A 26,552-nucleotide genomic window follows, 5' to 3' on the forward strand; every position below is an offset into this window, starting at 1 on the left:
GTTCTTCCCCTATTAACATATTCCGCGGTTCGCCGTAACGCTACGAAGAGTTACGGTGCGGTGCAGTTTGGAAAAATTTACCGACGTTTTTAATCGCCGCCGTTCCACGGAAAAGGGACAGCCGGATTTCAAATTAAAATTCGGACCTTGCGTGCATATCAAGCGTATTAGGAAATTTTTGAGGGCGAGATAATACGAATTCAGAAGAAACGTCAGCGTTTGACAGGGAGTGACTTCAACCATCGAGTCTTAAGATTCTGATGAACACGCAAATTTAATTTTTTAAATTTTGTTTTCTTTATTTTTCAAGAGTGTAACCATTTAAAGTAGTTGTTACAGGGATAACTCTTCTTATTGTAAGTACAACGTTCTTCTTAAACACTATTAGGAACTAGTAGGAACTTTTCGTATTGCAGTTTTTTCTTATATTAACACGTTGACTGCCGTGGGGGTCACCGGTGACCGGCACTCGACTTTGCTACAGCGCCGTGGGGGTCACCGGTGACCGGCGACGACATGACGCTACGGGCAAACCACGTAAAATGCACACAGCAGTCAACGTGTTAATAAATATAGAACGAATATTAATTATTTCTTATTCTCTCAACTCTTATTTTATGCACTAACGCCTTAAAACTAAAATTGCACAACCCAATGGTCCCATTTACGACAGCAAACAAATAGTACAATAGGATTTAATTTCCCAACGAATAAGGAAGAACGCGCCACAGGAGCCATTCGAATGTTACTCTCTCCTATCTATATAATCTCATCGGTTTCGCCCCATTGCGCGTTTCGCAAAACAATTTCAATTTGCGCGCAGCTCTCGATCACGCCCGACAAAAACCGTGCACGCTTAATTTCGCTCCGCGGCGCGGTATCTTGTTTGCCGGGCTCACCGTTGGCATTTTCGGGGGCTAACTGTGCCGCGCATCCGATGCACGTAATGCTCCCTACATCAGCGTAGTTTGCGGCCGAGTCGGACGCGCCTACGGGAACAAAAAGGCGTGAGTTACGCGGAACAGGTGATTATCACTTTGTCGCGCACGAAACAATTCCGCGCGGAGATCGCGTCGCGCCGAAACGTCGGATGGAAACGCTGGCGTTTTCGCGGGTGCAACGGCGCTCTGTGTGGGCGAATTCGTGGAAACACGGCCGGAAACTCTGTAATTTTGCTGGTTTAATTATTTTGATGTAATGTTCGACTTCTTGGTCGTTTTAGTAATTTATTTAATTTTAAGGGTTTAATTTTAATGAGAGTTATATATGTGTTTTATTAAAAAATAAAGTTCCAAAGACCCTTGTAGAAAATCCTGCAACATGGTTCAGTAAAGCCTTTGTACCAGATGGATTTTGTAAGTTCACTCTTCTCTGTTTGAAAATTTTCAACAAATGCTGGCAAGCTTGTCTACAGGTTCTGACATGCTTCTTTAGTTTCAGTCTTTGTTGCTTTGTAGCTGTAGAATATTGTTTACCGTACTTTTATTCGCCGATACTGGCACGAATAATATTTACAAAGCACTTTTTAAAAATATAGACACTGAAAACGAGTAAAAGAAACGACAGGTTTAATAAATAATCGAGTTCCAACACGTCGTGGACAACAACGAACAGCAATGGCGTTCTGCAAACGTTGTTGCGTGCTGTTTACCAGTTGTTCAGTAGCAGTTTGCCCTACATTGCAACAAAGTTATATAATTTCCTCCTTTAGCGCTTCCCTGGAATTGATCGTGAAGTTATTTAATTTTCTGTCAATTTTTGCCCATAAATGTTCAATTGGATTGCGATCGAAACTTCGCCGCGAAGTTTCCAGAACGTGAGTTGTATTGCGGAAGATCCGTTCCATCATGTTGCTGGCAGTACGCTTCGAGTCTCCACGTCTCGTCGAAAATGAAACCCTTTAGGAATCTCAATCTCTCCATTCAGCATAATAAGTGTTCTGTTTAAATATCTAAATACAAACGCTATATTCACTTTGAGACTTTTAAACCTTTGCACACTGCAAGCAATTTGGCTATTATATGCAAGTAGTTGACTTCGAGAACATTTCTCTTAGATTTCTGAGTTATGGAATGGCCACGATGAACTCTTTCTTAAATTATACGAGTTTTTTTAGAATTTTTTAGAACACAAATCTAATAATAGTTCAATGGAAATATTGTCATATATTTGATTATTTATATGAAGTTGTTTGAAACCAATATTGGAAAACTAATTTTTAATGCTATTTATAACTAACTAGCATTTCGCGTGTCATATCGTAGAATTTGGATTGTAATGTGATATTATAGAACTTCAGGAATGTACAATACTTTTCTTCGTCACATTGTAATATTTTCGTTGACCCGGAGAAAGTTCTCTTTCGGGTAGGCACGAAGGCGCGCAGCCACCTAGCGGTTGGGAACGGTACTTAAGAGACTAGTGGTATAGGCCCGAGCGTTCAACATATTCTTACGTATTTTTACGCGAATGCAGTATCATTTTTCTTCGAATAACATAGCCTATGTTACTCCAGACAAAGCAAGGAAGCTACTATTAAAATTTGCTGTCGATCGGTTAAGTAGTTTGTGAAATTTTTGTGCAGATACAAACAAACGCTGTCTCTTTACGTAACAGTAACATGAGATACTACAAATAAGAAAGATTGAATTTAGACACCCATCGATCATTACAAATTAATGACAAATCGTGGGCAATGCCAATTGCAATAGAAGTAAGTCACGCAAAAGGTTAAGTCTTCAGTTTTTATTACAAGACAGAGTTCAAACCGAACAGCTTTCAGAATTCCAGACTTACGCGATACAGAAACTCAGCCCGGTTCCAGAATTCGCGTGAAAATTAACGCCGCGTCGAGCACGCGTGGAAAATACGCGAAACTGAACAGAGTAACGTGTCCCGGGTAAATTAGATGAAGCAGCCAGGGACGGGATCTAGAGCGCGGGTGGCGAAACTAGGCTGAAACGCACGGGCGAAATAAGAACGCGTGATAAGGTCGTGGCAAGACGTGGAACGGGATAATAAGAGACGAAGGAGGCGAGCAAGAGACAGGGGAGAGGGATGGTAAGAGAGAGTCAGTCGGGCGGGGGTGGAAAGGGTTTTCTTTAACCCGATAAAACGTGATCCTCGCTTTATCAAGTTAACGTAATCCACTTATTTTCAACCGGCAACGAGGTGGGCGCTGGTAGGGGGCGCAGGATGAAGAACGGTCGTGGAATAGCGAGCGCCAGGCGAGATTATGCAGGTGTAAAGCCCGCCGCAGGAAATACTGCCTTTTAAATTAATTTCAGGCAACGTTCGTCGTCGTACACAGAAGCGACGAGCTGTTTGTCCCTTCGTCGTGTAATGCTTTCAGCCCTTTCCCGTATCCTGAGCGCCAACCTCTCGCCGCCCTCTCGCCCGGGGGTCCGCGGCCACCATTGCCAGGCGTTCGTCTATATCGCGTCACAGCCGTTGGACCGATTCCAATTGCGAATTGAACCGTTCGTAACTCTTGAACGTGAATTATGGCGTTTATTTATTCTGCCCTGTCCCTCGTGCCATCCCCCGGTTGGCCGGCCTGTTCGCAGCCATCCATCCTACAACGCCCCCGAAATCAGTGCTTCGCGGACGATGGCCCGATTGCGTAACGACGCCGATTTCCCTTGATTATAATCGAATCGGTCATTGGAGGACCGTTACGCGTTCCAACGTTCCGGCACAGATTGAAAGTGATGGAAACAAATGATTATTTTTAACGGTCGCGTGACCCATCGGGCTCTGGGACCATTAACTCCTCGACTGGGGGACGATTTTTGCTGGAAATTTTAAGAGGCGTGGAGGTGTAAATTTAAACAAATATATCGGCTTATGGGGAATGATAGGGCGGAACTTTTTTGTATTTATAGTTTATTTATAGGACGTTTAGTTTCAGAGATAAAAATTGAAGAGTTGAAAGAGCTTTTTGCTGAGAGCTTGTTGTAGACTGACCCTGCTGCTGTTGTTATAGAGAAAAAGAAACAACAGTAGAACAATTGAATTTAAAAAAAAATATTACCTTATAGATAATGACGAAACGAAACTTTTTTGTATTCACAGTTTATTCATAGGACGTTTAGATTCAGAGATAAAAATTGAAAACTTAGAAAACCTTCTTCTTGAAATTCAATTTTTTGCGACAAATGTCTAGCTTTCCAATTTTTATTTCACAAACAATGCTTACTATGAATAAACTGTAAAGATAAAAAAGTTTCGTCTCATCATTCCTTATCAGCTAATATTTTTAAAAAATTGATTGTGGTGGTTCACTAGTTACGAGGAATTGCAAGAAATGTTGCTGTTATATATTACATAAATAGTCAAGCGTTATAGTCAAGTTAAAACTCACTCAATTTAAAACAGAGCTCGTCACGTCAACCTGAACCATCTACCAAAACCAAAACCTTTCTGGAAACCATCCTGGCCCATGTTATAAACTCTCCCCATCCTCCACCACATCCTAACCACCCCAATTCGTCGCAAGACCAGTGCTACTATCGCGACGAAAGTCACCGTTCGCGTTTCTATACCACGAACGTCACCCACCAGGATGAATTCTTGTTGTCGCCATTCCAAACAACTGGTGCTCGCGATTAATCAATTTTCAGTCTCAGGCTGGCCGCGATAAAGCGCAACAGAACGAACGTACGCGTCATCGGACGAACTCGCGGGACGTGAATGGAAATACTTAGGGACAGCTCGTGCAGCGGCCGGGTATGCGTGAACATGCACGATCTTCATTACTATGCCGTCGCCATTATTCCATATCAGAGCATCGCCATCCTGTGACGCAAAGTTTCAGACGTTGTCTGAGTTAGTTTATGAATACCGCGACGCTGCGATGATTGTGGCCCGTGGCGGATGACTGGGGTCGTCGGGACGACGTTGAAAACGGTCGACGATGGAATGGGGGCGGGCGTTTATCAACCCCTCTGTCCCTGACAAGCGCATACAGACGACGGATATACAGGGTGTCTGGTTTCATGTGACGCTTTATTTTCGGAGAAAATAAATTTGTTGCTCTTATAACTCGAAGAAATTTAATTTTTCAATAAAATGAAGCACCAGTACACTCTAATACAGCACACTATAGTAGGCAAAATACCTTGGGTGCCTTTATCACTTTTAGATTTTTATTTGCGAGGGATCGTGTACAGTGATCGCATGAGGAGGGTTGAACAATTAAAAGAAAAAATTATTATAGTGTTTGAAGGAATTGAAATTGCACAATACATTAGAAAACGTTCGAAGCGATTTAATAAGGAGAGCACAGTTTTGTTTGCAACAACGTGAGGATCCACTGACAACGTTTACGAACAAGAACGGAGGCTATCAACAATGAAATCCTTCGAGCTGAACCTGATCCCAGTTACTCGATAAATTTTCAACTTAATTTTTTTCATAAATAATGCGTCACGTGAAAAAATGTTATTCTACATTTTTTATTCAATTGTCCCTTACTCGCCTGTGCCACCAGTTACGGGACACCCTGTATGCATACAGAGAGGCCAAGCCATCCCCCACTTCACGAGACACTCTCGCCCTAGTCATCGTGTGGCGTTATAACTCAAACGCGGCGAGACCCCTTTGACTGGTACTGGGATAGCAGATATTACTTTTATACACGTGATACCGCATCAGTTCCTCGAGACAAAGGACGCGGAATATATGACGCTGGAACGACCGGTTGCGGCGGTTGTTGGACGTGCACTGACGCGCGCTTCAATTTCGTCCGGAATGGCTGTAATTTTCTACTTGTTCCTCTCTCTCTCCTCCATCTGGATCCCCTTCGACCCACAGTGCCCTCTTTTACCTATTTTTTTTCTATTAATTTACCGAGTCACCAGACCTTGCGGGCTTTCGACGGGGGACGTAGGTGAACGATGAACCGTGGAATAAAGTTTTACCGTTTCTCTACCGGAGTCCCGCTCGTGGAATCGGGAAAAGTTCACGTGCTTTCGTGAGGGTTACTGGTTCGCGGAGTTTCTGGTTGTTGAGAAGAAGTACCGTTGCGTGGAAATTATTTTGGAAATTGGGCATGTGAGGCTACGCGTACCGCCCTTTCTCACAAGTGAAAGGTCCCGGCTAACATACATATATAAGCCTCTTCCGACCAGACTTCAAGCATCCAGGCACGGGTCTGCTTGGTAGACTTGGTGTCTTGCTGCATTATGCAATTAAACTCTGTGCAATGCTGCTATATTTTGCCCTATTTTACTGTGATATGTAGTATTACGTCATGTCTTGCTGCATTATACAATTAGACTCTGTACAATGCTGCTATATTTTGCTGTATTTTACTACAATACGTAGTATTACATTGTCTTGCTGCATTATACAATTAAACTCTGTACAATGCTGCTACATTTTGCTGTATTTTACTACAATACGTAGTATTACATTGTCTTGCTGCATTATATAATTGAACTCTGTATAATGCCGAAATATCTATTTTTAACTCCTTCAACAATACTTTTCACACACAGTTCCATTCACTTTCCTCATCACCTAATCTCCACCATCCAGAATTCCACCTTCTCTTTAAGTCTGTACGTACGTGTGACTCGTCGCCTCCTCGTGCTCTCGTGCTCGTCTTCCGCGCGATATTGCGCGACGCATTTTCTCCGTGGTCGTTTTATCAGAAAAGTTGCGGAGTTGCAAGAAAAGAAGGAACGAGGGTACCGTCGGGAAGAACGTCGCGACGTTTCCATTATCTTGTTGCAACGTACTCCCGCGCAGCCCGTAAAATTTTCATGGCTGATTAATGAAAGAAAATTCTTCCGTTACGGCTGTTCCACTTTTTTCTTTATTCCGCTGCTGAAAGTGTAATTAAAAATGCACAGGCCCCTATCGTCGTTACGTTGATACGACGGAAGAAATTCCAGGAAAGTTGGCTCGCGTATAATTTGTCTCCCGGTCCCGTTCGACGGTGAATCGCTCCCGCAGGGACAAATATCCTCCCGCAATAATCGATAGAATGCCTTGGGAGGGACTTGGTGCTTCCGTAGGCAGCGACGATAGGCGACGAGACGGCAGACATATTGTCCAATACGGTAAGTAATAGGCAGTTCCGATAACAAATAAGTTGTTGCGACGATATCATTAGTCATAGTCTTCCGTCGCGCTTTGTCGAGGTAAAACGACAACCGCGGTACCGCGATCAGTCATCTCTCTCATCGTAAAACGTGAAACCCTTTCGAGCGACGTTTTAGCAGCTTCTTCGGTGACAATTAATTTCACGTATAAATCGCAATTTCGACGGGGCGACGAGTTACGAGCTACAACATCTTTTACGGATTATTGTTCAAGAATGTACAAAATTTCTAAACGAGTTTGCATCACTAACGCGGTGTATATCTGAGCAGTAATCCTTGTTAGTTAAAGCAATATAAGTCGTCCAGCAGAAAGAATATAAATCTCCTGATTCTTATAAACCAATAACACGACTACATAACTCTTTCCACAGACAGATCCATAATACGAGCCAAAGCTAGTTGTGACTTAATAAGTCTCAGAGAAGAGTTATTGTTCAAGTTATAACAAGTTTTTATTTCTTGCTTTCTGGTCTGCAAGTTTTCAGTACCTGATCCGACAAAAACCAATTGGTGCACGACGAGTTGGTAAATGATGAACGAGTTACTTTCTGGTACCAGTAGTATTATATATAATCCTTGTTATTTTTGTGGATCGTGTACATGATTTTTGTAAGTTGTAATCTTTCAAGAAAATCTTTTTTGGGGGGATTATTCGGTAGTTTCGAGGACAATTGGATTTCTCCGATTCGAGAGCCAATCCGGATGATTTTATACTGTGACTGCACAAACAACTGTCGATCGTGCGCATAAATATGAGCACGGACAAACATCGGTCCGTTTTAATTAAAAGGCGAAATGCGTGCAGCGGGCTTTGAAGATAATAATTAGCTTTCGGAGTTAATCGCATCCTCCATGATGCCCCCGGTGTTCACAAAATCTACACAACTTCACACAGTGCTATTATAATTTCACTACGTGCAGCTCAATCGACGAAAAGGTCTATGGTCGACGCGTTGCGTTTCAGAATACCCAAGCTGCCTACTTCGTAACCCTTTCAACCTATTATACATCTTGGAATTGACTGAAGAGCGAACCTCGAAAACTACTTTATTATTTTCTATAAAATTTCTTGTAAAATCATGTTCTAATGTGCACAGTCAACATGCATGTGTATGTTTGAATTTGTCTTTTTATCAACTACGACATAACAATAATGAAAATACCGCATTCTATTTAAAAAAGAAGGCCAGTGACGGTTTCGTAGTATTTTTAAATATTTAACCATTTGTTTATCAGACCTTTCGCGATACGTTTATTTATTTTACTAATATGAAACTTTTTCTAACTCATAGCACAATGGATGAAGATTGAAGTATTGCCAAAAAATCCCCGCGCAGATAAACAATAATGGAAACATATTACCAAAATTTACCGAGTATTAAAAAGAATTCCCATATCTACCGCGGCGAGTTAATGAACGTCTGATTAATTCGCGGTACAGATACCCGAAATGTCCGTTCAAAAGGCGTGATTATGCCCGTCGGGCTCCAGCGGTAATTAACGCATAATATTCGAACACAAAAGTTGAAATACGTTGCGCGAAAATTGCTTCGGTCTCCATGAATGTCGTTTGGAATTAACAGGCAATTAAGTTCGACGGAGTGAATCGGAATGACACGCGCATCTACGCGGTTATTCCCGATCGAACGTCGATGAATTTCATATATATTGATTTTATCCAGAGACGTATGCACGTACGCGATACTTACCGCCGCGGTCTGGTAACGAGGTTCATTCAAAGGATCATTTGAACGAATCACAGCCAATTGTAGAGCCGCAGGAATATCACTTATTTCATGCGAACCGCGTCGCGGATCAGGACTCCCCTAGAATTGTTTAACAAGCCACGCATGAACGACTCGACAATTTCGAATCAAAGTAATAACTCTCATTGCGGGGCGGCGACGTAACGAAATCCGACTATTCAAAGTGCTTTCAAATTAATTTTAATATCGGCCCTCGGCCACTTGAAGCAAACTCGGCCATTTCAACAAACACCGCTGGAATTTTTTATTTTGTCGTCCTGCCTTTTCCAAGCTTGAATTAAAATTGCCTCTGTTGGCAACTTAGATTCTATTGTTTATGATTTCGTCATCTTTTTGTGTATATCAAACGTTGAAATTAATGCTGTGTCTGTAGATTAATGTAATTATTCATTCAGACTCTGGTGTAAATAAAAATATTTACTTTCATTTTGTTGTATGGAGTACCGGTAATGTGTCGCTCAAGAAAAATTAAAAATACCATGGTGTTCGTTTATAAAAAATAGAACCTTAATACAGAAATGCGTAGAAATGAACACCATGGTTTTATATTAAGATAATTATTCGTAACTCTGGTTCAAATAAATATGTTGACTTTCATTTTGTTGTGTAGAGTCTCAACCAAGAAAAATTCAAAATAGTTTCGTGTTTCTTTATAAATAAATGAAACCTTACCTGAAAAAAGAGGCATAATTAATTAATACACCTGACAGATGATGCGCAGATCGATGAAATTTCGTAAAAAAAATTCCTGTCCGTTTTCCGCGCGTTGGAGAAAGTATTCAGAATATTTTTTTCACCCCTATTTCGTCCTCCCCCATTCGCAGACACGCCGTCAGTCCCGTCGCTGTGGCTGCGGGGGAGGGGGGGGGGGTTGCAATTAATCCATAAAATAGGTACGCGCTGTGCAACGCATGTTCAACAGCAATTTCATCGTCCGGGCACTCTTTGTTTTCCCGAAACGGTCACGCCGGTGTGTACGAGGAAACGTGACACGGACATTTATTCAAAACACCGCGGCACGTTTCGTTTGCATGTCGCGAAAGTACAATTCGCTCTTAAATCTTCTCGCCTACCGACGAGGATTTACGCGCCCGGTCGAATGACTGTTTCGATGACAGCGCTAGAATCGCTGGAAAAATATGAAAGGGACGAGATTTTTCTTTCTTTGCTTTCTATCATTAGAAGATTAAATAATTACAAGAAATAACTATTACATCATTTACGATTATGTGCGAGATTAAGAATAACGTCTCCAATATTTTTCGTTGTAATTTATTTGCATTGATTCACGTTTTGCTTTTCTTAAACACGAAACAATTCTTTAGTACTTTGAAAATTTAAAAGATGTACTTATACAGTGCTTGTTAATAAAAATCGGATTAGTGTTTCTGTCGATAACAACGTATTACTTTCTAATCAAATTAAATTTACATTAACCACGAATTTGTTAAAACCGATGTCCATAATATCGTCCTACGAAAAGATGACGAACAAAGTTTACGAAGTGCAGCTCTAAATGTTAGCGTGAAATTGAGGAATAAATTTCACCTAACGATTTTTTGGATGTTTCAAAGAGATTCACCTTCTCTCTTTTTAATTTCGTACCCGTTTCGATAATATATCGAGCCTAGTCATACATAATTCTACGACCGTGTCGTTCAATTTATACTATCGCGTTGATTGATAATAATAATTATCTAGAATCCTCTTTGCGCAGACAACAGTTCGTCATTGGTCTTTCTTACAAGTACCGAAGTTCTTTACTCCGTATCGTACAATTTTCAATAAACAGTCAACATTCTACCTAAAATTATGCCTATCGTGTCACAAACTGGATCCTCAACTAGCCGCCAATACGATTCGCATGGTTGTCGCGATTCTACAATCTACGACAAACTCAAACTCAGCGAATAGCTCTCGCCGGTTGTCGTTTAATCTTTCATTCAAAGAAAGAAATTCCAGGAAAGTTGGTGTATTTTATCGTCACGAATGTCTTAAGCTGGAATCTCCAACAATCCCGCTTTCAAAAATTTTGGAAATCTCTTGGCCATTACTTTCTGGTAAATCGGGCTCTTATATCCAGGATTATTCACGCCATCGGGATGCATCATTTCGTTGATATCCATCGCTTCGCTCTTATCCACCAGGATTACTGGCAGGACTGTAATCGAGGATATCAGCGCGTACGTTTCGCGTTCTTTCATCGTTTTCTTGATATCCTCTAAGGTGGGCGGCTTTGTTTTGCTGCCCAATTGTTTCATCATGGTGGACAACGTGCGCACGTACTCCTCCACCAGCATGTCCAAATTGTTCTCGTAAATAGTTTCCGAAGGGCTGGTGGACAGGAAGTAATGCAGGTCGATCGCTGGCGTTGTGTAGACGCACATTTGGAAGTCGACCTGCAACATTAATCGAATTGTTGAACATGAATGAATCATTTTTGATTATGAAATTTAAAAAAAAATAGAATTTCTACTAAAATAGAAATTACAGAAATTAAAAAAAAATATGTAACAGCTAATTATGGTAATTAGATTGTGGATATTTATGTAAATTGATATCTTCACAGAAAAAGAATTTAGACTTATAGAATATCTATGACTTATAGTCATAGATATTCTATGGATTCATACCCTGAATACATACTAAACAAATTTGTTTAAATTAAATTTAAAACAAAAATACTAAAAAAAGTCTAAATAGTAAATTCGAGACCATAAGTAACTGACATACAAGCCATGCCACTGTAACACGATAATCTAAATTGCTTGTAATTAAGTAAATGTTTAATGTTTAAAACTAAATGTTTCATTATAGAAATATTCGAGAATTGCTTTTTCGGGGATGAAAATTTGTTAAAAGGTCTGGAGAATTCTGGGAAGCGTGATTTTTGTTCGGAATCGGTGGAACGGTGTTGGACGCGTATAGAATTGGAAATTGCGAGAATCGAGGGAAAGAATCGAAGCTCGCGTTCAGGAAATCGTCACAGTCGAGGACCCGTCTACTCGTGGCCGCGACTCGTTGTTCCCCGTGCCATGCAAACGCGAACAGACAGGTGGCAAATGTACCTAAACGCGATCGAGTCGGATTTATTGCATTATTCATAATGCACGAGGAGTCGAAACGATGGTTCTTTGTCGCCTGGCCTCTTCGGTCGCGATCAACTGAACGTCAACGCATCGATTTGACAGCGATCGAAGGTGTGCAAGAATGGGAATTCTACAAGGTGATACATACGTACGGCATCGTCATTCACTTTTTAACAGACTTTGTGAATTGATAATATTCGAGATACTGTAGCTTGTGTTATATTTGTAATTATTGCAGGAATGAATAAATAAATTATGGTGCTTTAATTGTGTCTGCAATTGATAGTAGTACTTATGTAATAATGTTTGATAATGTTTGAAATGTTTGATAATGTGTGATAATGTTTGAAATACTGGTGTTAGCATTGTATCATATTGCAAAATGATCAACAAACTCATCGTTACGCACGTCTCGGACTTAATCACACAAATGGTCAGTGTTTATTGTATCTCTAATAAAATCTCTAATAAAATCTGTAATAAAATCTCTCTAATAAGATAATTGTCTAATATTACATAGAATGAAATCGATTGTTCGTTACTTACGAAAATATGCTGGACTGGCTTCGAGTTCTCATCGTACCGGAACAACATGTTGTTTACCCAGCTATCACCGTGATTGATTACGTTGAATTCGTCGTCGCGACGCTGTAGCGTTTTCGCGCCAAGCTTGTACAAATGCGGAGCGAGCGCCTCAAGTTTCTCTCTGTAACTGCAATTTGCATCAATTAACGGACTTATCGAGGGTTCAAACTTCATGATCACGGGTGACACAATAAAACTGACAACTCCTTACATCGTCCATTCGCCTGGCCAGTTTTTCATTTCCGCAGCCAAAGCCGCGCATCCGCCGGTGAAGAATGCAGTCACCTCATCTGGGAACTCATCGGAGAATATACCCCTTCTATAGCGCTCCTTATGTTTCGGTTCCTGTAATTATGTAGAAATCATTTACTGCCGCGACTCTGCAAAGCTACGCAGAGTTAACAGAACTAACAATCTATTTGAAATACATTCGCTGCTCAATTTTATTAATAGTTGATGATTACTCTTTGTATTATTTTAACGTCGCAGTAAAGAAGGCAAAAATCGTTCGTTGATTAAATAAATAAATTCGAGGAGCTTCGTTGAGATTCAATTATACTTGAAAAGTTACAAGGTATCCTAGAATCCTCCAAAACTTGAGAATTGCGATGATTACTCTTTGTATTATTTTAACGTCGCAGTAAAGAAGGCAAAAATCGTTCGTTGATTAAATAAATAAATTTGAGGAGCTTCGTTGAGATTCAATTATAATTGAAAAGTTACAAGGTATCCTAAAATCCTTAAAGTAGCAGCGGGGCGTCAGCTGCTTAACGATCCTTCGATAATAGGCTAACCCACGAAAGATAAAAGAAAATGGCGGCTGTTCCGCGTTCCTTCTTCGTTAATCACTTCAACGGTAGCCTCTTTAGCGGTCAGTGGGTCGGAATGGTGAAGAGGGTAAGGGGTGAAATGGGGATGCTTCTAGTGCATTTATCGGGATTCTTTACCTTTTCGCATAGCACCACCGAACTGGCGTGGAATTTCGCCAGTCCTCGTACCGCTAGTAGGCAGTGTTGTAGGTCAAGACCAGCTTGGCGGTCAGCCATGCGAAATCCGAGGGGTGCGAGGTCCTCCATTATCAAACACAACGGTCGTTCCATCCGTACGTGATAGACTTGCGCTCCGAGACGAGATTCGGGGCCCAACATGTCGTTCATCTTCTTCAGGGTGTCCATCATCATTGTCATCTCGGTGTCGAATATTTGGACCTTCTCGATCTGGCGAAACATCCAAAAAATATTCGTTAATGCGTATGCTGTCTGAGGAAATACTGTCTGAGGAAGTTTGGACGTAGTTTTTTGTTGGACACTATCACGCGAGAGGCTGCGAATAACAATATTTTATAGTTGACAACTAAAAATTCAATTAATGGGTATTTTAAGTCACATGGTGAGGAATGTGAGAAAATTGTTGATGCATATACTGTCTACGCGGAAATACTGTCTGAGTAGGTTTGGACGTAGTTTCTTGTTGGACACTATCACTGCGAATAACAACAGTCTATAATTTGCAACTAAAACTTCAATGAATGGTTATTTTAAGTCACACGTGAACGTTTATTCTGATCGTCTAGTTCTAGTACTCATGCATCGATTTGTTGATTTAGTCAAACATGCATTTAGCTATTAAAGAGTGGATCATTCTGTCTAAAGGAGATATGTAACTTTAATAGACAGCTCGGATCAGTGAAAAAGTGGCTGGAAACGCGGTTTTAAGCACTTTTTTTCATAAAATTACGGTTCGCGACTGTTTTCAGATTTCAAGTGTACATCAGCACCGTTCAAGCGCATTTATCCCATTTCTCATTACGAGTTGGAGATTATATAAAATCACCAGTGTATTTGATAAATATTCCAAAATTTATCACATTCACCAACTTTAGTGGAGATTACGCGTAATCCCTAGTTTATCGCATTCACCGTAACATATACATTAACATATTTATACAAACACACACTTGGAAACATCGGACCAACCATTTAATTTAAACAAATTTCTTCGATAGACATAGGAGGTACGAATATTTCATCTGACTGTATCTAATAAAAAATGTATTCGGAAACATCAACCCTTCGTTTAATTTAGACAAAGACAAAGAGTTCGAATATTTATGTAACTGACTGTATCCAAGGTTCCATTTCATATAATTGATTTTATTTGCAGTGTAGTTTACGTAACACTGATATTTACAGCTTCGATAAAGAAAAAGTTCGAGGACTTACCAAATCTCTGCGCACTCCCTCTTCTATCGGCTCGAATTTGAATATAAGCGACTTCTTATCCTTCACCCTCTCCCCACCCTGAACACGCGTGAACTCAATGGACACCCTCATCATATCGCTGGTGTAGTTATCACCTTTGCTAGTGGCCGGTTTCATAAATATATCGGTCACCGTGATCGTAGTGTTGTCCTCTGCCAATCGCAGTATCCTCTCCGCGAAGTGGATGTTCAGCCATAACGGTGTCTCTTGGGCCATTTCTGAAATTGGAATTGGAATTGGAGAATTTCCTCGACAAATCATTGTTCTTCCCGACGCGTCAGGAGACGCGGAAACGATTCTTTACGGTAACTTATTGTACGCCGCGAGATTTATCACGCTTCCCTTTTCCTTTCCTCCCCCCGCCCCCCCGCCCCCCTCCCCCTTCGTCCCTCTTACTCCATTTCTTTTCCGCCAGCGTTCGAATCCCGTCCTTCCTCGATATTCACGGCCGAACGTTTCTCGCGTTCTCGACTCGCTGTTTCAATTAGAAACGTAATGGAACGAGGAAGTCCACCCCTTCGTCCCTGACTTTTTCCCGCGCTGGCTGCGCGACGGCTATACCTCGAGATTCCATCGAACCGCGGTATTTTAAGAAAATTTACAGCGATTCCCCGTGGAACTGATCACGTTCCCGTGAACAAAGGCCATACTTTATCCACGGCGAAATCTCGGAAGACGAAAACTTTCGCCATTGCAACTTTCGAGACTAGGGGTGCGCAAACGTTGCCGAGGGTATACCTCCCTTTTTTGACCAGTTCCGGGGCGATCTTCATGATTTTTTTTTGCGAATTACATACTTGACGTAAACTTCTCAAATTTGGCACGTCGATTTATACACATACAGTAGGTATTTGTACTTTCTACGTTTGTTGAAGAACTCTGCACGAAATTAAATGATAGGTATTCAAATAAATTCATTATGCACAAATAGACTTTACATGTTTGCACAATAAAAAATTTTCTGGGAAACATTGAACCTGTCATTTAATTTACACAAATTTCGTTAAAAGATTTAGGTATCTAGAGACGCGGTAGCGTCTCGGCGCTAAGTACATGAAAAATTATCCGTCACCGAGTATCTACTGGCGTTGGAGCTACCATGTATCTTTTATAGGGGAGATGGTCCATTCCAACCTAACCTGAAACTTCTTTCATGAATATCTCAACACACCTGCAATATTTTATAAATTTAAAGGCATTTTTCTGATGTAAACCGCATATAAGCTTTCGAATAAAACCAAAATCAGTCAAATCGGTCCACGAACAACTGACATATCGTAATATGTCATGAATCTGTCAGAAACGGTATTTTTCGTATGATTTTCCCGTCGTCAACCCTTAGCCAATAGGAGCTAAGCAAAAGCCGAATGTCGTTTGTTGTACTTTACAGAATAGATCCATACCACTAGTGTTTTTAATTTAGACTTTTTATGTAGAGCTTATAGTAATGGAGTCATTTTCTCATTTCATCATTAACATTAAAATTTCTCGCAGCAAGAAAAAAAATTGCAGGTATATATAATTATTTATAAATTGAACGAATAAGAGTTTACACTTAATAAATTATATGAAATACATATATATATATTGTTGCGACAGTATGAAGATGCCGCACTACAGTTCCGAGTTATATCGTCGCGATGGTGTGAAGATGCGGAAACGAGTTCCCGTGCTTCCGGTTGCTAGGAAGCGGCAAACTTTTAAAGTAGTAGAGAGCGATTCGAGAACTCAAAGAGAGAAGACGTTCCGTTACAAGTCTCCAAGATTATCGTTATATTATCGTTAAATTGTTTAAAAGTTATAGTTTGTTAATAAACTTTATATTTAATTAAAATGAATTCTCGTGGCTCAACCCCCCGGCGCAACAATATATATGTTCGCTTTTGTTATCCCCTCTCCCTTTATTTTACTCTACTCAATCAAAGAAACAAATAATAATTTAGACTTCTTATGTAGAGTTTACAGAAATATCAATTTTATTTTTATAAATTTCAAATAGATTCTATATAATAAATTATTTCGATTTCACATCTTTTTCTATTTTCTTGTAGTTTTTTATGGGGATCTTCTGTTTTTCAATGATAACTCCTTGAGTCCTCCACTTTTTCATGTACTTGGCGTAATTTTTTTACTTTTAATAATAGACCCTAAAATTTTCAACCGCTCTGATCAATTTGTTTAAAAATTACGTACAATATTCTTGCACGTAATATGCACAAATAGACTTTTCACGTTTTCGCAATAAAAAATTTTTTTGGAAACATTAAACCTGTCATTTAATTTACACAAAAAGTAAACTTAGAAGAAGTGCATTACGGGTAGCAGAAACTTTTCACAAGTCGGAAATCATTGTATGTTATTTTCATCCCAGCGTTCTATCGTGATACGTGAAACCTTTTTACGTCAAGTCAATAGGAATGATAAGGACGCGATAGTGACATAATATCGAATGGTGTATTGTACAATAATAACTGTATGATAACAGAATAGTTGCAATTGCTGCTAGATTTCTTTATCAGTTAATTTCCTAGCTTACGTCAGTAGATATCAAGCTTTGAAGAGCTTACGAATAATTTTTACGTTCAATTTTATCAATTACGATTCAGCTATTTTTTTGAAGGGCTTGTAATGGTATTTGTCGTAACCATTTATTTATATTATTATTATCATATCTAGTAGTACTTCACAAAAATGTAACGAACTTATACTTTTTATAATGAATGATTATTAATATATAACGAATAAGTTGTTTTTTTGTAGAACTTGTAAAGACATTTATCACAAAAACTTATTTAAGTTATTATTTATATCATCATTACCATTTTCAGTAGTATTTTACGAAAATGTAACTAACTTATACTTTGTATAAGAATGATTATTAATATATAACGAATAAGTTGTTTTTTTTTAAAGAACTTGTAAAAGTATTTAACAAAACCATTTATTTATATTATCATTTATATTATTATTGCCGTTTGCAGTAGTATTTCGCGAAAATATAAAAAACTCAAACCTTTTACAATGAATTCATTGATGAATCATTAATGACCTACTGCAAATGAATTGCGATTGTTTCAGCGTTACATTTATTTGAGCACATCGACGCACCAAATGCTTGCATGTGTTCAGTTTAACGATTCGACAAATTAGAGTGAAACGAGATGAATGGTTCCGTTTATTTCGTTTGAATCCTCGACGAGCCGTGATGAATGGGAATTTTATGCGTGTTGGTAGCGTAATATCGCAGGACGCGATTAGAATAGAAAACGAGTTATCTTCGCCTTAACGTGGCGCTGTCGTTCCGTATCATTCATGAAACGTTTCGTTCGCACTAGAACTCGGAAAACTCACTTGTCAATCTCGATAATATTTATTCAGCAGCTTCATCCAAACAATGAAATGTAAATTACACGCGTCAAGTTTGCCGTGGTGCGTTTTATATTATGCAACACGTGTTTGTCTGACGAACACCATCCTCTCCAGAACAATCCAAAGTTAATTTAATGCAATGAATAAATGTACGACAAAAAAGATCGCCTTGATGTTTGCTCAAGATTCTCTCGATTCACTTGAAAATTTACTCCGGTAAGTGGATACTAGATTTACGGAGCACAGTCGTTTTTACCTTATCCTTTATGTTTTTAACTTTTCTTCAAAAGAACAATATACAATGTTAACATACCAAATATAGAAAACAAACCAATTGAAAATGTACAATTCGATATAAAAGTCTTAACTATATTACAAGCAATTCTTTTCCTATGCGGATCAGTCTTGCCTCAAATCCAACAAAATCGTAGCAACACTAGTAACCATAAAGATTCTCCGATGGTTTCCTAATCTCAATCATGTCACTTCCGCGAAACTGATCATCCGCAAACACGAGCAACACGGAACATTTTTAATTAGACTTTGTATTCTTTTTTTTTTTTTTTTTTTCAAAAATTTAATCCACTTGTCACGTCAACACGCATTCGAACATCGATGGGAAATTATACGTAAACGCACAAGTCACTATTCGTCACTGACCTGCGAATTGAAAATCGTTTACGTGGAGCGTACACCTAATGGATCACTGCACTGCCTCCGGAGATGTCTGGTACGGAGTGAGCGGCGCGGAATCGAAGTGTGACGCTTTGTATGCGGCCCCGTACAATATTTATAACGCGTTAGAGAATCCCCCTTTACTCGTGCGTTGTTATCTAGCGCCGACACTTTCGGATAACAATTAAGAAGAATGCAAGAACCTCCCATGATTCCGTAGTTTGCTTTCCGTGATCTGCGCTTAATACCCGTGCGACTCGTGCTTCCTACTTTTGGTGCTGTGTCGATTGAACGAAGGTCGACATTTCGCACACCGATTGGGGGATTCTTAATGTCCTAATATTGGACGGAGTGTACTCTTTCTCCCTCTCCGGCGTCTTTTCGCTGACTCTGCCGCGAATCACACGCGAGAGTGGCGTAAGGAACGATACCGAGACCACAGATGAATCGAGAGAACGCGATGGTTCAGGACTGGGAGAGTAGCCTTGACCTACTGACAGAGAATGCTTCAGATACTGGAGGCCACTATGTCATTGTTTCTTTTACCGTGGAAATTGTTTACGAGAGGATTTTGAGAGTTTAGGAAAGCTAGATTTTTATATTTATAATTTACAGAACTATTTAGAGAGAATTTGCAGAACATTTGTACTTAGATTTCAATTGTGTAAGTTAAAATAAAATTCAGGAGAACTTGAGATGAGACGATTTTGAGGATTTTAGGGAAGCTAGATTTTTATATTGAAAATTTACAATAAATTTATATTGAAAATTTACAAGAATATTTGCAATTAGACTACAATTGTGTAAGTTAAAATAAAATTCAGGAGAACTTGAGATGAGACGATTTTGAAGATTTTAGGAAAGCTAAACTTTAAAAATTTACAATTTACAGAGAATTTGCAGAACATTTGTAATTAGATTTCAATTGTGTAAGTTAAAATAAAATTCAGGAGAACTTGAGATGAGACGATTTTGAAGATTTTAGGAAAGCTAAATTTTAGAAATTTACAATTTACAGAGAATTTACAGAACATTTGAATCACAAATTGATATCATTTAAAAAGTTTCTGTTTACGACTATTAAATGAATTTTTAACAGACTTCGAAAAGGAGGAGATTACTCAATTCAACACGTATATTTTTTTTCTCTCTGTTTTGAGCATCTGAGGAGTGAGAATCCTTCTAAGCGACCGTGTGTGTAATTGACCCCGTCAGGAACGCGGACCTGCACCGTCATTTGACGAGGCCTTAATCATTGTGTCGCCATTGTTTAAATATATAGCTCGCGTGTCATTTACGTAACCCAACAACGCTCTCCACTCTCGGGTTATATGAAGTCAATTCGTGGTGTTATGAAATCCTCCTGATATTTATCACAATTTTCAGGGCTATCGTGCATGTCAATCGTCATTATAGTCATTACACGAATCTGTTCCGCCAGGTTTCGCTTTTCCTTCTGAAGAGGTGTCTTACGGTTAGGCCATGATCGTATCGAAGCGTATCTGTAACATTATTATTGATGATATCGTAAAATACGCGCAACGTGACGCGACAAGTGTCGTACAAAACCTTGTGCAATACTGTAAAATTTTTGGGAAAATTGAACGTCTCATTTACTGATATATGTAAAGTTTTCGGTCTCATAATTTTAATGTGTTAGTATGCTAGTTTTTATTTATTTAAAATTTCTAAAATGAATAGAAATTCGGGGGTGTTAAAAACAGGCTGTTAGAAGACTCTACAAGTTCCAATAATCCAAAATTTTTAAATGGAATGTCTCGTTCACCGAAATCTGTAAAGTTTTCAGTCTTACAATTTTTATGAATTAGTACACCTGTTTTCATTTATTTATAATTTCTGAAATAAATAGAAATCTTACATAGTGTACTTTTATATTATATATAGTGTACTTATATATTACATAGTGTACTTTTGGCACCACTTGATATCAATCTTTTGACGTACATATTTATGGCAAGAACTTAAGAATTTTTATCTTATATTTTTCTACTTCATGGTAATTAATAAAACAGTCACCGATAATCATCGTAATTTCCTCATGCTGATTATTACAGTATCTCTAATTCCTTATCGCCTTTTATTCAGTGTTGACTGACACATTGTCTTCCTTGTCTGTCAGTCTGAAAGAAATATAATTCGTTGGCAAGAAACTACATTTAATTTGTTTACTCCTAAAATAGAACGATGAGTCGTAAGAATTCTAACTTATAAATTACTTTCAGAGAAGGTCAGAGAGATCTGAACGAAGCGTCAAATAATATTCTTAATCTAGATGTAAATGTACATGAATTTACGTTTTTTACTTAAAATTTAGTGTTCCACTGGTGAATTTAATCCTACGCACGGGAATACCTGGAACTTTAACGGAATTTCTAATCGGTACTTTCGAACGTGAATCCATATAATTAACGAAAAATGAAAAGCACGTCATATTTTATTCAGATTCGTGATAATCTCGATAGTACGAGAATCGAACGTATTCGTGGCACGTGCATTACCAATCCATTCAGCGTTCCGGGCGATTTTATTTCGTTCCATTTTAATCAGCTCGAAGGAAACGCCGGCAAGGCTGACACCTAATACGTCCAATCGACCTGAATCATTAGCAGCCGACCAAAATTATGCTCTCGCCTGTAATTTTAGAATCCTGTCACGTACCGGTCACAGTCCAGTCGATTTATTTGCACGAGCCGATTAAACAGAGCTGTCCGCTAGTTTTCAATTACATTATTCAGCGGGTGCTTGTCGTGAGTCTGCATTTTATCGGCACGGACGACACGCATGTCGAAAATTGCGATCGCGTGCGAACCAATTCACATTACACGGTACTGGAATTACTCGAATATTCTACGAGTACTCGAAGGCTGCGAAACGACATCGAATATTCACGCGTGTCGATTACAATTAAATTATATCATTATTCAAGCACTGATTCGTCTGTTTATTCGCTGATTTTACTTTCTAATGTTTTTAAAACAATTTCTTTTATATAAATATACAAATATATATATACAATATAATATTAATTCACTTAATTTTATTTCAAATATCATTTATTTAACATCACACAGTTATTTGGGTTGCAAATTTCGAATCTGATATAAAAATTGCAAAATTCAACATGGCGGATCCAATATGGCTGACATGTATATGAAAAAGTTATTAGATTTTCATGAGCGTTAGTATATATAAGTTATTTGCGCCGCAAACTTCGAATTTGATATCACAATTGCAAAATTCAAAATGGTGGATCCAATATGGCCGATATATATATGAAAAAGTTATTAGATTTTCATGAGCCTTGGTATTTATAAGTTACTTGCGCCGCAGACTTCGAATCTGATATCACAATTGCAAAATTCAAAATGGCGGATCCAATATGGCCGACATGTATATGAAAAATATTAAATTATTGTGAATATCGTATGAAAAAGTATTCCTAGGTTTATAGGGCCACATAGGTGGAATACATCGATAGAAATAACAATAATAAATTAAAGTTAAATTAAAATTAAGGATAACAAGGTTTCTTTTACATAGATATACAGTTAGAATGCTGGAAATTCACTTAATTTCATGCAATAGAACGTTCGCATAAAAGAAGTTCTGGTGTAGTTGTGAGTTCATGGCGTTCCTTGAACAAGGTTATCGATTTCCATGACGAAGTACATATTTGCGTTAGTCAAACAGTAGTTCCTTAGCACCAGCATTCCGGTGAGCACGAGTCTTCCACGTTGTCCCGAAGACTGTGCAAAGCAATGTCACCCAACGCTTCCGTCGCCCGCTATGTAATACAATAATGGATGTTTACCATGATGCCATAATGCCCATCGTAACATTCATCCTTGAGTTTGCCTCCGGTCACGTGCGTCGAAATCTTTTCATCACTTCAATGCCGTTGATTTATTAAAACGTGAAACTGAAATTGGGGCAATCATCGTCGACGGGTAAGGTTGAATTCGACCCATTTGCTGTTTCTATTCGGAACGTGAGGGTCGAGTAATCGGTCTATTCAGAGATAATTCGTCAATCGAGAACGCCGTAATCTGTATTCGCTCGTGAAACGGTTTTCAACCCCTTCGCGGCCAAGGCATCGTTATCGCCAATCACCAGTCGCTGGCAATTAATATTATCGCTAATAGCTCGGAGAAACTGTGTTTACTCTTATTAATTTCGTATTAATGATTATTTATTTAACACACTGCATTTGAACTTGCTGGAATTTTTCTAGATTACTTGTCACAATCTCAGTGTGAATGTTCCTTAGTAAGCTGACATTTTGGTTAATTTAAAACAAAACAATTTGAATGGAACTACTAACTACCTTTCAAACTTTTTAATAATTATTCAAATATCAATCATGTTGAAAATTCTGATCAAAGACGAGTAATATAACGAAATTAAATTTCATATTTCGTAATTAATGGTTTTCTTTCATATTTCATGATTTCTTTTGACAGTGACACGATCATTATACTTCGATGATTAATCAATTCTATCGATAATTAATTAAATATCAATCATGTTGAAAATTCTTATCAAATACAAGGAATAACCGAACTAAACATCATATTTTATAATCGATACTTTTCTTCCATATTTCACGATTCCTGTTGGCAATGACACGATAAATCTTGTTCGATTAACAAATCTGATCGATAATCAATAATCATAGGTAATCATAAGTAAGACCATCGATTAATGCTGATATCGATGGCTGATAAGATACTCATAATGCGATATATTTAAGGGATGAAGGAATGTCCACAGAATGTTAATTGGATTACGAAATAACACGATCGTGAAATTAAACCTTATGGCGGGAAAATCACCCCTACTCTGTCATTTGAACACCTGATCAAAATTACCTTATCTCACTGCACGGTGGAATCAAATAACCCAAAAAATACAAAATGAATTCAAGCTGAAGAATATTCTCACGCAACACTTGAACACTTTTAAATTTTATTCAAGAGATTCTTACTCGCTCCAGTAATTATCATAGTGCTCTTATATAGTTCAATTACGCACTGACATTAGCACATGCGGAATAACGTATGATCAGCTGTCCATACAAATCGGTTCCAGCTAACTTATTCTCCTAGTCAACTGCGTATTTTCATCTTCAACTTGCCTTCGCGTGAATCTCCAGTAAACATTTGTTTCAATTATAAATCCGTCTTATCTCGTTCAAATTTTGACTGCAATGTCCAGACATATTCATATTTTACATTTCTGAACTTAAAAAGAACACGTCTTCTGTTTGCAACAAATGTAATTTCATAGTCGTCGATCGTATGCGCATACTAAACAGCGATTATCTTCACCTAATCTCGAGGTGAAACGCTCTTCGCTGCATACTTTAAATCGGAAACATCGTAAACACTATTCTTATCTAACTGTAACATTTCTGATTTTCTATTTACCTTCTTCTTAATTATACCTTCAACTTTAACACTAAAAATAATTTGTATTTCTCTTTAATTTATTAATTTGATTTCCAGAGATTTAAAAGATTTTCTTCAAGGGTCCCAGACTTCGAGATACGCGCATTAATATTAACTACACGCGACCTTGCTAGTTTTATAGCGATTCTATTAGCCATTCGACGTCTCGTCACATATTTATTCGTAACGTTTCATTGTCGTTGCGCAACTTACACTCCCGCGGTTTAACGCGCATCGCGTGGAATTATTTATCTGCTTATATAGCGCGATGAAAAATTATATCGCCGTACACCTGAAAATTTACAATCGTCACGGTTTATCGATACGGCCATACGGCCGGTCGAATGACGCTTTAAACTCGCGGAATATACGATGCAATTTCCAAAACGCACCGACGCGACGGACCTTATCGTAACGCTCGAGGATAATCGATTTCCAAAGAGTCCACCGAGCGTTTTCCACCGCCCGGACTGATATAACGCGGGAGTTTTAAGAAAATTACCCTAAATCGCGGGGAAAGTGGAACGGCAGCAGGGTTGGATAGGTTTAAAGACACCGGTAGATCAGAATTTAATTGTCAGATTGAGGTATCCGAATGGTCTCCCTTAAATATCTCCTTCCGAACGTTCGAACTGAAAACTATGGAGGAAAGAAACGATTCGCTCGATTCCTTCCAGCAAACTATATTTCTCACTATTTTCCTGCGCAGTAGGAAACAGTTAATTATCTAGGAAAATAATAAAATTGGTATTTTCGAAACTGTTAAATGCCATGCGATGAAACAACGGATTATACACGAGTAATAATTTAATAATAAATTGAAAGTACATTAAAATTGTAAAAAAGAAAAATTATTTTTGTAATGTTTCCAAAAGATTTTTTATTGTCAGCGTATTATTCAGTATATTAGGTTGTCCCAAAAGTGTCTTTCGTTTTATTGGTAAATGATATTGTACGAATAGATTAATAGATTAATTATGGGATGCTCCAAAATTTAATACCGAATTTTTGAAATTAGTGATACATGCATGACCTATATTACAACAAGTGTAACAAGTGTAACAAGTTGCTTCGTGGTTTCCGCGTTGTAGGTCTACTCGCGTTTTATTAATATCGTGTGGCTGCAATTCGCCATTAGTTTTTGCGTATACAGTATTTGTTCGCAGATATGTTATTCTACTGTTCTTCATTTTGTCGTGATATAAGTGCTCTTGGATATTCCATTTTTCTTTACTTATCGTTTTTTTCATTTATGCAAGAAGGAACTTCAAAGCAGTCATTCATTTTTCTCACTTAACAAACGTGACTATGGACAATAACAATAATGATCGATGAATGATGGATTGTTCTTGAGAACTCACTAAGCATTTTATTTTCTATTACAGCTTTCTTACTGTTCACCTTCTTGATATAACCTTCATTCCCTTTTGCCAGATTTATTTAAATATTGTTTATTCCTTTCATTTATTTAATATGTGCTTATCTCGTATCCAATCTACCAAAGGGTACTCGAAATTTGAGGTGAAAAAGGTTTATAAAAGTTAAAAAATTGCTTGTAAGAGACTGCCGACTGTTCACGTAATTGAAGAACACTCAACCAGCAATCAAATATGTAATCACTTTTAAAAGTGCGCAATCCTCTCTATTCCGGTAACGTACAAGTTACATAATCGATAATAATGCGCCTTTGATTGCACAATAATTGTATACTTCAGAACAGCCAGGCTTTACAAGGAATGATTCCTATGGAAGCGAGTAATAACTCTAGCATCGGTATTTTATTTAAAAACTCCAAACAAAAATTATTTTTGAATTATTCGGTACATTAGGTTGTCCCAGCAGATATTTTATGTTTTATAGTACGTTACTGAATTATATAGGATTCATTTTGTTTCAATACAACATCAATATCTAAGAAATTAAATTGTCCATGAATATTCGTACCACCTAGGTCTATTAACAAAATTTGCCTAAATTAAATGATAGGTTTTATATTTCCTAAAATATTTTTTATTGAGAGTGTATACACGTGTAAAGACTATTTGTACATTGTGAAGCGTTCATTTGAAAACCCATCACAAGTCCAAATACTTATTGAACCGACTGTATGTAACATGAACAAGCAAATGGATTTCGTATTAAGTTAACTGTTTTTCAACAAAAAATTTCCCTAAGGTGAATTCTTCTCTTAAAATAATTTTATTTGTGACATCCTAATAAATGTGACATG

General features: G+C 38.2%; 2 protein-coding genes and 1 long non-coding RNA gene across 4 annotated transcripts in view; 1 reads left to right on the forward strand and 2 right to left on the reverse strand.

Annotated features, from left to right (window-relative positions):
* The window catches only part of LOC128892904 (zwei Ig domain protein zig-8-like), a 242,943-nt gene that overhangs the window by 33,123 nt on the left and 183,268 nt on the right, over nt 1–26,552 (forward strand). The gene's annotated exons all lie outside the window — the stretch shown is intronic.
* On the reverse strand, nt 3,275–5,778 carry LOC128892905 (uncharacterized). Its single transcript, XR_008461198.1, has 3 exons — nt 5,476–5,778; nt 4,364–4,952; nt 3,275–3,794 (listed from the first exon to the last, which is right to left on the reverse strand). It is a non-coding gene; the product is annotated as an uncharacterized LOC128892905 (long non-coding RNA).
* LOC128892901 (uncharacterized) lies at nt 10,581–19,015 on the reverse strand. The gene is made up of 6 exons (XM_054153540.1): nt 18,840–19,015; nt 14,772–15,028; nt 13,497–13,766; nt 12,761–12,894; nt 12,511–12,676; nt 10,581–11,274 (listed from the first exon to the last, which is right to left on the reverse strand). The coding sequence occupies exons 2-6, from the start codon at nt 15,024–15,026 to the stop codon at nt 10,870–10,872; spliced, it is 1,230 nt and encodes a 409-aa protein (XP_054009515.1). The 5' UTR covers nt 15,027–15,028; nt 18,840–19,015; the 3' UTR covers nt 10,581–10,869.

The sequence above is a fragment of the Hylaeus anthracinus genome, unplaced genomic scaffold (genome assembly GCF_026225885.1).
Source record: "Hylaeus anthracinus isolate JK02 unplaced genomic scaffold, UHH_iyHylAnth1.0_haploid 2, whole genome shotgun sequence".
NCBI lineage: Eukaryota > Metazoa > Arthropoda > Insecta > Hymenoptera > Colletidae > Hylaeus > Hylaeus anthracinus.

Excerpts from the sequence above, each read along its gene's own strand:
- LOC128892901 (XM_054153540.1), bottom strand. The coding sequence starts at position 15,026 with ATGGCCCAAGAGACACCGTTATGGCTGAACATCCACTTCGCGGAGAGG. Across the intron at positions 13,767-14,771 it reads AGGGAGTGCGCAGAGATTTG|ATCGAGAAGGTCCAAATATT; the intron begins GTAAGTCCTCGA and ends ATGTTTCGCCAG. Across the intron at positions 12,677-12,760 it reads TGGCCAGGCGAATGGACGAT|TTACAGAGAGAAACTTGAGG; the intron begins GTAAGGAGTTGT and ends TGCAAATTGCAG.